The following is a 12,948-nucleotide window of genomic DNA, read 5'->3' on the forward strand; positions in this document are numbered from 1 at the left end:
CTAGTGCTCTAAATCTGTCACTTTGTTCTTAGTGTTTAACTTGAGTACATTTTAAAAAGAAATGGGAAGATCAGAATTAGAAGACCTCATACTTGAATAAATTTGGTTACTTAGTTAATGAGACTGTGACTTTTTTTAATGTATATTTGTATTGTATAAATATATTTAGTGCATATTTGTATATAGTATTATTTAGTACATATTTATGTACTAAATAAATACATATATACATATAAATTTATGACATAGTAAATTTTTATGTACTATATAAATACGGTTTATGATAATAAATATATGCCTGGTAACTGTGTTCCAATATCAGTTTTACTTAAATCCTTGGACTATAGCAGTAGATTACTTATCCAATAACAAGAGCCTAGCTGAAAACTCAAAATAAGCATAAAACAGTCTAAGTATTGAAAACAGATATAAATTTGAAATGCCTAAACCCTGTGTACTATACTTGTAGTAGAGTTCCCTCATGTCCTGCTCTTCAGTGCAGATTCTGGACATGATAAAAGTGATTTCAAATCAAACGAGTTTAAAAATATCCAAAGAAGGAAAGGGAAGAACCAGGAAGCTTTGAAAGACAAACATGGATAAGTCAACAAGATACATCAGATGACTTTGTGACAGTCACAAAGTGTTTTTGATTGAAAAACTTTAAAAGTGTATATACTTAAAGTCTCCCCAGTATCACAGCATTAATGACTAAGTGTAAAAAAAAAATTTTTTTTGGAACTTGAAACACTGAAATAATTGCCATTGAGTTTCATGGAAGAGTAAGTGGAAAGAAACACTATGAAATACAATTTAAAGAATAAGAGAAAGGTTCTGTCATTAAAGATCAGTTATCTAGAAAAGTTGTTTATTTGGAAAGTGGTTTTTTTTTTGATTCTATATAAATAATGAATATCTGTTGTTGAGTCTCTGGTTATGGGTAACTTTGCTTTCTATAGTTTTTTCCCCTGTAAAATACTTACTCAATTTGTCTTTTCCTCCAAATTTTTAAAATTAAAACTTGGTACTTTTTTGTTGTGGCTTTTTCTTTCTCTTTCTTTTTTTGTGGGGTTTTTTTGTCACACTCATTTTTTAAAGTTAATTTAAAATTGCATCATTACAGAGTTAGTTAAGCCTTGCCTAATTAGTATCATCTTAATATGGTGAGTTTTTAAATTTCCATTTGAGAAATTGAGCATAGCCATTAGTAGATGGTTGATAACAACTCATTCATATCTAAATTTAAAAAAATCATTGGTGTCATAAATCTTACTTGCTTTTAAGTAATATCTGATCTTATGAGTAATAATTTGTTATCTGAAAATCGCATTGTTCTTTTAGATCTGTAGGGGAGTCATAAAAGAGAAATAACAGATTGGATTCTTTTTCTGTGGAGAAATGATTAGCCAGCAGATGATGAAACTTTCTCACATAACTAGATATTTTAGAACTATCAAAGATTAAGTAGTAAAATGCTGTAAAATTTTTTTGACAATGTTACTTTCCCTTCCCTCCGCTTTCTGCCATCTCTGTCCCGGAAGCTGGTTCCTATGTAGCTCTCACTGTTCAGGGACGCCCCCCTGGGTCGCCCCAGATTCCACTTGCTGATTCTGAAGTAGAGCCATCGGTCACTGGACATATGTCTCCCATCATGACATCCCCTCATTCACCTGGTGCACCTGGGAATATGGAGAGAATTACTAGTCCTGTGCTCATGGGGGTAAGCGTGGGAAAATGTCTCTGTAAATGTCGTTATATAATGAATGATGCCTTTGCTGTATGTTAAGAGTTTCAAAGTGTTGAATTGCTAAACAAACTTTAAGCTTCTAGAAAATAATTTGCTGCTGATAAAAAATTACATAGTGATTGGAATGATTGCACAATATTGGGATGGCAGATTTAATTCAAGTATTTAACACTTACATCTACAAAACAGTGTACCTCCCACAAAAATATAATTAAGATATCTGTGGTCAAGGTCCTTTGTCTTCTTAGAATATATATTCTAAGAGGAAAGGGGTTTTTTGTTCATTGTGTTTCCCCAGAGTCTGCAATATTGCTTGGCATATAGTGCTAGATACTTAATAAACCTTTGTTGTTTGAGATTGAATAAAGGGTATGCAGGTAATTATACTACAAAGGCAGGATGTTGACATTATTAGAAGGAAAATATTAAATTCTGTGAGGTTTCAAAGAAGGGAGAAAGCACATCCAGTTGCGATAAGGAAGGAGTTTATGGAAAGCTGTTATTTGAAATGAGCTTTGAAAAACAGTTAACATTCAAGTGGTGGCAGTGGAGGTCAGGGGGAGGAAGGCAACCCAGGTAGCAAGAGTAGGATAAACAAAGGTAAAGAGCCAAGAAAGCATCAAGTATTGGGGAGAAATAGCCAGGACTTTTGTTTGGCTGGTGCTTGTTAAAGATTTATACGGTAGGAGATGAGCTTGGAAAAATAAGACTATTTATTTTGAAGAGTCTCAACAATGAAGCTAATTTACATGTAACTGGATTATTAAGGATATATTACATATTTTTTGACTGATGTGATTATAGCAAGATTTTAGGAAGACTAATTTGATAAAATATTATAGGGTTATAAAACTGGGAGAAATGGCAGGAGATGTATTAGGGAGCAGTCTTAATACTTCAGGTAGGAAATACTGGGAATTTGAGCCATGCAAGGGATTTGATAGTAAAGATCCAAGGGAAGGCAAAGTACAAGATACTATTCTTACACTTAAGTCAACTTCATTTCTCCAACTGATATTAACATTTAGTGTTTTTTGAACGTGATATTAACATTTTAGTGTTTTTTTTATCAAAAGTGAGATAGAAAGGTTGAAATTTCCCTATAACCATTTATCTTCAGTGTCATATCTGAAAGCTTGGTGTCATAACCACCGGAAATAAAGAAAATCCTGATAGGTATTGAAGATTGGAGCTGAAATGTAACATCGTATGACTCATTTTCAATACATATTTTAGCTTCACTTTCCTTGTATTGGTTCTTGGTTTTTTTTGTTTGTTTGTTTTTTCTTTTTCTAGGAAGAAAACAATGTGGTTCATAACCAGAAAGTAGAAATTCTGAGAAAAATGTTACAGAAAGAACAGGAACGGCTTCAGGTACTAAGTTAGAAATGGGGCTATTTACAGGCCAGTAAAAGCATGAGTGGGCATAGTTGAGTTGGTACTTATCATAATCAGACACTATTGGCAATCAGTGCCATCAGCTATTTTATTGATTAAGGATGGACTTTTTAGATATTTTCTTGACATAAATAGTTAATTCTTGAAATATTTTTATAACTTTTCAGCTATTGCAGGAAGACTACAACCGAACACCTGCTCAGAGATTGCTAAAAGAGATCCAAGAGGCCAAGAAACACATTCCTCAGCTGCAAGAGCAGTTATCCAAAGCCACAGGCTCTGCTCAGGTAACATCACTGTTAAAAGTGCTGCGCGCCATTTTGCCGGAGAATTTTCTTCTGGGAATGTGTCAGACGGTGTTACAGTTAGCCTTTTTAAAAGTTATTTTTTCTAGTATAGGCCAACAGGATGTCCTGTGTAGGATGTTACAGAAATAATGGTCAACTAAAAAAAATGTGAAAAAAAAGAAATGTAGGCCTCTGATTGTTTGGTCATGATATCATGCTGCTTTGTTCCACAGTAATTTTAGAATGAATTGAGTGTTTTTGCTTTGATACGAAAAATTACTGAAATGTATTTAGATACATGTATTTCCATTTTGAGGTTTATTCTGCCATTTGGAAACAGACCGGCAATTATATTTTAAGTAGGGATATATAATTTTTCTTACTTAATCTGCAAAACAACCCTCTGAGATTAGATATTACTGTTGTTTCCCCGCATTTTACATAAACACTTAAAGAAAACTTGGATAAGTTAAATAACTTGTCTGTGGTCATGTAGCTAAATGGAACATGGAACTGGAATTTAAACTCAGTCTGACGAATTTAAAATACATTCATGTTCTTAATGACTATATTTTTAATTTAAAAATAGATTTGCTATATAGGTGTTAAGTTATGAGGATGATAGTCTCATTAGAAGAATAGCTCAGCATTGTATGTCAACCAGATTTATATTCTGTAATGTTTAGATTTGATATATGGAGAAATGAGTAAAAGCTGCTTATTTGTTATTCTTCATGAGTTAGGTCTGTAGCTTCACACAGAAATCATCTATCCTAATCTGCTCGCTTTAAAGTTAAAAAAAATCATGCCATGGTTGAGAAAGCTTGGTTAAATGACTCATACAAGATCACACATTTTTAAGGCCTCTTGACTTCCGGGTTCAGTGTACTTTTCATTACACATTTTTTTGTTTGTTTCTTTTAGTCCCATTAGCTATATGAAGTTTTGAGTATTCTGCCTTAGTAGTAATTGACATAAGTAATGTTTAATGTTGTTGTTACTACTGAGCAAAGACAGCGATCTTACTCGGTTCCAAGAGTAAAACTGTGGTTCCTAATTTAAAAGCTTATAATAGTTTGCAGTATAGCATTGCGTCCCAGAATTGGCAATTTATTGAAGTTGTAAAGTGTTGGAAGGCAATTGACCACAAGTTATAGTGTCATGATCTTTATTAACAGGCAGGGAATATTAATTACATAAGTTGAACTGTTTTATATTTTTGCCTTTATTTGGAAGTTTGAATATTTATTCTCTTTATTGAAATATCACTTTCCCTGTCTTCAAGGTCATGCCATTTTAGAACCACAGCATTAATAGTTATTTATGCCTTTGACTTTTAGAACTTTTAGAGCATTCTTGATCACATCAAACTGGCCAACTTTTTACAGTCTCCATTGAGGTTGCAGTGTGACTCTGTTTCTTTATGCGGTCAATAATGAAAGAGTTTTTTTGTTGTTGTTTGTTTTTAATGTATGTGTGCCTAATCTGTTTTAGGATGGAGCTGTAGTTACATCCTCCAAGCCGTTAGCTGACGGGCTAGCAGTGGGTGAAGGAGAAGCAGATCCTGGTGATGGGCTAGGCAGGCTTGACTATGGCAGCGGAGACGCTTCTCGGCCCGGTAGTGACAGTGCCGATGTAAGTGTTCTGCACTTTCATTTTGTTGTATTTTTCTCTACAGCCCCACTTCCAGACTTGATTGTAAGTTATAGAACTACAGGCATTCTTTTTACTTTATTTTTATCGCCATCATCTTTTAAATTAATTTATTTATTTTAATTGGAGGCTAATTACTTGACAATATTGTACTGATTTTTGCCATACACTGACATAAATCAGCATGGGTGTACATATGCCCCCCATCCTGAACCCCCACTCCCACCTCCCTTCGCATCCCATCCCTCAGGGTCACCATCATCTTTAATATAGCAATTTGATGGGCAGAAATTCTGGACCCTGTTGTATATGAGCTTTTAATTCCAGAGTTCACTTTTTCCCTTGGACACCATTGCCAAATGTTTCTTTTAAGGAGATGGAATTTCCCAGCAGGCGTCTTGTTTGTGGGTAGAGAAGTTAATAATGCCGGTGCTTTCTTACTGAACCGAGAGGCCAACTGTTGATATCTTTAAGAGCATGTTAATATTCCATTTGTGGTCAGAGTGACTCAGTCTTGAATCATGGGGCACTTTGCCATTTCAAAGAGGAAAAGCCTTAGTCCTCTTAGACTTCAGTTAATAGCCCATGTTTAGTAATGCTTTCTTGATTAACCCAAAAATTGCCAGATGAACATGGATAGTTGTTAAGATGATAAGAAAGTATTTTAAGCCGAATATGATGTAGTATCACAGTTATATGAATACTTAAGTGTTATATACTCAGCAATACTTTGTAAGTAGTATGCAGTAATAGGAATAATTACTTCAAAATAGATCACCCTTCTTAAAAGTGATGAAGAAAATAATCTGTTGTAAGTCAGTTTTTTTCCAGTGCGGGTCATAAAATCAGTTTAGTGGGTTGGGGCCAGTATTTTTTTTAAAAAAGAATAGAATAAGAAATAAGAGTGCTTTGCATGTAAAGGAGGTAAGTATTACTTTTTGTGACTTTTGTTGTATACACACCTGCACACGTTGTGTGCATTTGTACACATGTATAGCTCTGTGTGTGTGTGTATGTGCACACGTTGGTTAATAATGTAAAATTTCTCTTAGTGGAGATTGTAAAAAGAAAAAAAATTGAAAGCCACTGGTCTAAGCCACCACCATTTAGGGTATCTTGATGCTTAGGCTCAGTGACTCAGTTCCTTGTGCAAGGAAGATTTGAGGATATTTTTATTTTGAAAGATACTAATAAGAGTTTTATGATTAGATAGGCTAATTGTCTTGATGAAAGATTTCAATTTTGCCTCAAGAAAAGAATTATAGTAGCTTACATTTATTGAGCATATGTATTAATACCATCAGCTATAATAGGTGTTAAACATATTTTATCTTAGTTAATTCTCAGAACAGTCTGATGAAGTAGTACTATTGTTATTACTTAAACAAAAGGAAAAACTGAGGCCAAAGTGAGTTAGCTAACTTGCCAAACTTACTCAGCTGGTAAGTGATTGCCTCTACCTAATTTCAAAATACCAGCACTCAAAGGCTCCAAGGTCTGAAAATGCATTACATTTTGGGAGAGCAGTGAAAATTTTACAGGTGTACTAGGACTATATTAATAGCTAAAATGGCTGGAGTTGATCTTAGAAGCAAAGTCTTGAGTTCAAGTTATAGCTTGTTCTAGCAGTGCTGCTTCTGGGAATCCTCACATTTCTTCTGTTTGATTCAGTGCTGCATCTCCTCTCTGGTTTCATGGCTTATCTCTCCCATTAGATGTTTCTAGTGGTAGATGTTTCTAAGTTTAGATGTCTGTAAACTTGCTCTCAACTTTCTTGAGAGCAACACACCCATCATATTTGACTTTATATCTACGAAGACAATGAGATTGTAGGAATTCAGAACAAGTGATGGAAATGAAAGATTTGAATTTTATCTTATTTACAGAAATGTTAACCATAAAATCTGTGGCTTAATTAAATATCACTTTATGAAATACAGAGTGAATTGGCAAGTGTAGAAACAGGCAGTCCAGTGAATTCAGACTGTTCAACATGTGTCTGGTGTTTAATTGGTCTTTGAACAAGAGGGAATGAGTAGAGTTTGGGCTGTATCTTGCATGCAGAAGAGAGGCACAGCCAGAAACATGTCCGTGTCAAAAATGAAGTAAATAGACAGGGAGATCAGTAAGAAAAGAAGACTACTTGGCTTAAGAGGAACTTGACAAATGTGTGTTAAATGGCTGATAAGTTGTCACCATTTATTGAATACCTACTTTGTGACAGTAGTTGTACCTAATGTTTACAGTTACTCTTTTTAACTCTCAGTAATCTTAAAAAAGCAAGTGTCACCATTTTATAGATGAGGCGATTGAGGCCAAATAAGCGGATGCTGTGGATATCCACATGAGAGGCCATACAGTGAAGACGACTCACTGAACACGTAACAAACTCATGTCATTCCTACAGGTGTCTTTTTGAAGCTAGAGATACGTATTTCAATGTTTGTTTCAGTTGTACTGTATTAAGATTGTAGGAACCAATCGATGCCTTACATTTTTTCCATTTTCTTCTCCTTTTTATAAAACAATCTCTTTATGGTGTTTGTGATACCATTCAAGTGAGTGAAGTCGCTCAGTCATACCCGACTCTTTGCGACCCCATGGATAGTAGCCTGCACCAAGTTCCTCTGTCCATGGGATTTTCAAGGCAAGAGTACTGGAGTGCTATTTCCTTCTCCAGGGAATCTTCCCAACCCAGGGATCGAACCCAGGTCTCTCACATTGTAGACAGACACTTTACTGTCTGAGCCACCAGGGATGCATAATGTGATATCATTAGCATTGTGAAATTCCCTGCTCTTGCTCACCTCAGAGAAGGCTTTAAAGAATACTCACATGCCCATGGATATACTTCTCATAAGAGAAGCTCAGTTCAGTTCAGTCGTGTCCGACTCTGCAACTCCATGGACTGCAGCATGTCAGGCTCCCCTGTCCATCACCAACTCCCAGAGTTTGCTCCAACTCCCGTCCATCAAGTTGGTCATGCCATCCAGCCATCTCATCCTCTGTCGTCCCCTTATCCTCCTGCCTTCAATCTTTCCCAGCATCAGGTCCTTTTCTAATGAGTCAGTTCTTCACACCAGGTGGCCAAAGTATTGGAGCTTGAGCTTCAGCATCAGTCCTTCCAGTGAATATTCAGGACTGATTTCCTTTGATCGCAAATTATCATCTAAAACTCTTTTGATTTTCATTTTGCAGCTGATGTTTAATTTAAAAGTTACTTTGAGGAATTTCTCTGGTGATCCAGTGGTTAAGAATCCACCTGCCAATGCAAAGGACACAGGTTTCATCCCTGGTGCAGGAACTAAGACCCCGTATGTTGCAAGGCAGTTAAACCCATGTGCCACAACTACTGAGCCCATGCTCTAGAGCCCGCGTGCCACAGCTACTGAGCCCACACACCACAACTGCTGAAGCCTGTGTGCCTAGAGGCCATGCTTCACAACAGGAGAAGCCACCGCAGTGAGAAGCCTGCTCACCTCAGTTAGAGAGAAGCCCCCACACACAACTAAAGAAAGCCCACGAGCAGCATCAGAGACCTAGTGCAGCCAAAAATAAATAAATAAATAATTTTAAAAATAAGTTATTTTGAAAAATTCCAAACTTACTAAAAAATAGACTAAGATAATAAACTCCTGCATGTACCTAATCACCCAGCTCAGAGTCATCAACAAGTGCTTAAACTTACTTTTGTCTGTATTCCTTCATTCCTCGTACTCTCCATATACTGGATATTTTAAAGTAAATCCAAGATATTATTTCATTAACATGCGTCTTTGGGAGGAAAAAAAGACTTAAAAAGTTAGAGCCATAGTAGCATTACCAAATCTTCATTAATATTTTCTTAAAATGCAATGTGATTAGCCTAATAGTCTTATAATAATCTTTTTACAGTAGGTTTATTTGAGGCAGGATCCAGTCAACAGCTTCAGTCTTTGGTTGATAAATCTCTTAATTTATGATAGTTCCCTCCTCTTTTTTTTTCTTTCTATTTTTTTTGTTAAACTGGGTCATATGTCCAGTAGAACTACCCACATTCTAATTGTATTTTCATGGAGGTGTTAAGCATGTTCCTCTGGTATATATTTCCTGAAAATTGATAGTAAGATCTAGAGTCTTGAAAAGATTAAGGATTGAGGGTTGTTGTTTGGCAAGAACAATTCATGGGTGGTACTGTGTATATCCTGTTACACCACATTAGGAGGAGAATGTCTGGTTGTCTTTTTACAATTGTTAAGTTTGTATAAGGTATGCAGATTAAATCAGCATAATTCCTTCCTCATAAATTTCTCCACTATGTTTTTATCTGATGTTTTTACTTCCATTGATAGCAAAAATGCCTGCATCCATTATTTAATAAGGGATTTCAAAATGATATAATTTTGTCATTCTTCCTGTATTCATTAAATGAAATTATTTTTAATTTTAATTTTCCCTTCTAGCTTTTAAGTTGCTGTAAAATACAGCTTATACGGGAAATTCAGGATAAATATTTGATTATTTTCCCTTACATATCTATTTTCAGAAGAATTGGTGCCCTGACATACTCTGAAGGTCACTAAATGTGGGGATGTTTGCACACATGTGTGTAGATGTGTAATATATTGAATTCACAGATTTTTAACCTGTTTCTTACTGCATTTCAGTCCATTACAGTTATTTTTCTTTTTGATACTTATTAAATTGTCCCTTTTGAGGGGACTAGTGTGTTCCTTCTCAAGTTGTCTTCTGTGTTCTTTTGACATGACTCCCCAGTAGCATAGGTTTCTTTCTTTTTGGTGTGATAAGATTATTCTAGCTTGATCTGTCCTACCTCTTAACCTAGAGTCATCCATTTCTCCCAGGTGGGGCTTATATTTGAAATTACTGTTCTCTCTCTCTCATACACATTATATACACAAATAGCATATATCTTCTGTATAGGCATTCACACAAAAATCTCTTGCATCTCATTTTCAGCTGCTCTGAAGAATGGCTCCCATTGCTTGGAGTGTTCCTCATCTGCCAGAATTGAAGCTTTGTGTATCATAGAGTGTGTATTTTACATTAGGTCATCCCAAACATACCATGTAAATTTTATAAGAATCCATAAATCAGTTTACATAAGGTAGTAACAGAAAAATAGAAGCTCATTTTCCTTCATATAAAGAGGCGGAAATGCTTTTAACTTGGATAGAAAGAATAGTTTGGGACAGAGGGATTTAGAGGAAGTAGAGTTTGATTTTGACTTAATGAGCTTGAAATATGTAATCTATCTGATTAGAATTATTTGATAGAAATTAACCCTCAAGCCTGAAGATGAAATTATTTTATCAACATAAGACTTAAAAGCCTAATGAATAAGTGACTTTCCAAAGTCAGATAAAAAATAGCAGAGCCAAATATTATATGAAAGATATTTAATAGCTTCAAACACAAATGTGACATTCAGAACATTATTCTTTCACATTGCTTTTTCTTATCTCCATTGGTGGGCCTGTTGAAATGAACACGTCGTTTTTTGTTTTTTTTTTTTATTTTCATTAGAGTCCCAAGAGTGGCTTGAAAGAGAGGATTTATCTAGAGGAAAACCCAGAAAAAAGTGAAGCAATTCAGGACACTGTGAGTATGAAATCAATGAAATGATAGTGACTTTCCTTATACTTCAATGACAGACATAACTGGTGTGTGTATGTGTGTGTGTGTGTGTGTGTGTGTGTGTGTGTTTAATTTGGAGAAAAAGCTTAAACTTATTAAACGAATTTAATAAAGATTGGAAAATAGCTGCTACATAGTATTATTATGTGGTTAAATTTTTTTATAGTAAAATACAAATAACATAAAATATACAATTTAACCATTTTTAAGTTCATTTTGTCATTAAGTTAGATTCACATCATTATGCAACCATCTGCACATCTATCTCTAAAACTTTTTCACCTTCCCCAACTGAAACTTGGTGTCCACGAACTTCAATTATCTTCTCTCTCCAGCCCTGGCAAACACCATTCTACTTTCTGTCCCTTCGAATCTGACTAGGAACCGCATAATAAGTAGAATATATAATATTTGTCCTTTTGTGGCCAGCTTATTTCACTGAGCATAATGTCTTCAAGTTTGATCAGTGACTTAGCATGTAGCAGAATTTCCTTCCTTTTTAAGGCTGAATAATAATCCATTGTGTGTATATACCACATTTGGTTTATCCATTCATTCATCAGTGAACACTTGGGTGGTTTTCCTTCTGGCTGTCATGAATAATGCTACTCTGAACATGGATGTATAAATAAATACCCATTTAAGTTCTTCCTTCAGTTCTTTTGAGTATATAATCAGAAATGGAGTTGCTAGGTCTTGTAAATCCCTAATTGAATATTTTTAGCATTCTGATTTTATTTTTTAAGATTAGGACTTGTATAAAGTTTTATAGTAAAAGATTTAATAGCATATTATGATTCATCTGTTATTAGCAACATAAGGACTGTTGAAAAATCAGAAACCTCAAGTCTGCTGTAAAATGAAAAGTTGTCTCACTAATACTCTAAACAAATAAAATTTCTGCTTCACCTCATTTTTTAAAAATATTAAAGCCTTGTGGTTTAAAAAGCAAGAGTACAGAAAGGCAGAATCAAGTTTAGGCAATGCAAATACTTAGAGTTGCAACACACTTAATGAAGAAAAACTGCAGCTATGTGTTTATTAGTCACTTAATTTATAGCTTGTGGGTCCATGTACATAGTTTCAGCTGTAACTGCTGTGCAGATAACTCCCATGTCACCATAGCCTCACTCCCTTTGCTCAACCCCAGATCCTACAGCATTCAACTGCTGTCAGGTTTGAGCCAAACTCTTTTTTTTCATATTTGTTCCAAATTTACTATTTCTCCTAGTACTATATGGTCTTTCATGTCTGTATTTGTGGTATTCAAATATCCCATACTTTTTGCATTATACACTAATGTTCCAACACTCCCCTTTTCATGCTAAATCCAAATGTGTAAGGGAGTGAGGGCTGCCAGCCTACAATTTATTTTTACAATCTTGTTACCATCGTTTCTATAGCAGTGTTAGTGTGATTACTTGAACATTTTATTGCATTATGCCAATGATTTTCAACCAGGAATGATTTTGTCCCTCGGGGCACATTTGGCAAGGTCTGGAAACATTTTTGATTGTCATGGCCGGGAGGCTGCTCCTGGCATCTTGTGGGTGGGCAGTGGCCAAGTATGCTGCTCCGTACCCTGCAGTGCATAGGACAGCCCCCACAATGAAGAATCGTCTGGCCCAAAATGTCAACAGTGCCATTTTCCCTTTGTCCTGTGGCCTTCGTTCACTGTTAAAAATTGTAACTGTTTGTGTAAGCCAGCTTAATTTCTTTCTGTAACAAGGTCTAGATATATATGAAACAATAAATGAAGCCTACAGACAGGGATTAGAACCAGATAAACAAGGGTGTATAAACAGAGGATGTTTATTATTTCTAGGGGAAATGTTTTCTCCCCCTCCCCCGACCAAGAAACAATCAATACTGGAAAATTTGAGAACCACTTTGAAAATAAAGTACCTAAAGAAAAGGAAAAGAAATCCAGTCAGTTTAGTGAACCATGTCTTTTTGATAGTTTGGCTTTATTCTGTCTCTGAAATTGACCACCAGGCAATTTTTCTGTTCCTTCTCCATGAATGTTTCCAGGACACTCAGTCGCTTGTTGGGAGTCCCTCTACCCGTGTGGCACCTCATATTATTGGAGCAGAGGACGATGACTTTGGTAGTGAACATGAACAGGTGATGACTTTTTCTTTCTAAAAAACAAATTATTAATTTTCTAAGATGTTTGATTTATTGCAAAAATGAACAGTTTCTGGAGATTGAAATTATATTGATAAG

The 12,948-nt window shown here is 35.3% G+C and overlaps 1 protein-coding gene across 7 annotated transcripts in view; it reads left to right on the forward strand.

Moving 5' to 3' along the window:
* ARHGEF12 (Rho guanine nucleotide exchange factor 12) overlaps positions 1-12,948 on the forward strand; it is a 168,455-nt gene that overhangs the window by 108,427 nt on the left and 47,080 nt on the right. For all 7 annotated transcript variants that reach the window (XR_008702921.1, XM_055548395.1, XM_055548393.1 and 4 more), the window contains 6 exons: positions 1,542-1,720; positions 3,044-3,121; positions 3,313-3,432; positions 4,927-5,067; positions 10,612-10,686; positions 12,754-12,846. Coding sequence is in view for 6 of the 7 variants with exons in the window: in XM_055548395.1 (XP_055404370.1) it covers positions 1,542-1,720; positions 3,044-3,121; positions 3,313-3,432; positions 4,927-5,067; positions 10,612-10,686; positions 12,754-12,846 (686 nt within the window). In the remaining variant the exon portion in view is untranslated. The remainder of the gene's footprint in view (positions 1-1,541; positions 1,721-3,043; positions 3,122-3,312; positions 3,433-4,926; positions 5,068-10,611; positions 10,687-12,753; positions 12,847-12,948) is intronic.

This window comes from Bubalus kerabau, chromosome 15 (assembly GCF_029407905.1).
Source record: "Bubalus kerabau isolate K-KA32 ecotype Philippines breed swamp buffalo chromosome 15, PCC_UOA_SB_1v2, whole genome shotgun sequence".
In the NCBI taxonomy this organism is placed as follows: domain Eukaryota; kingdom Metazoa; phylum Chordata; class Mammalia; order Artiodactyla; family Bovidae; genus Bubalus; species Bubalus kerabau.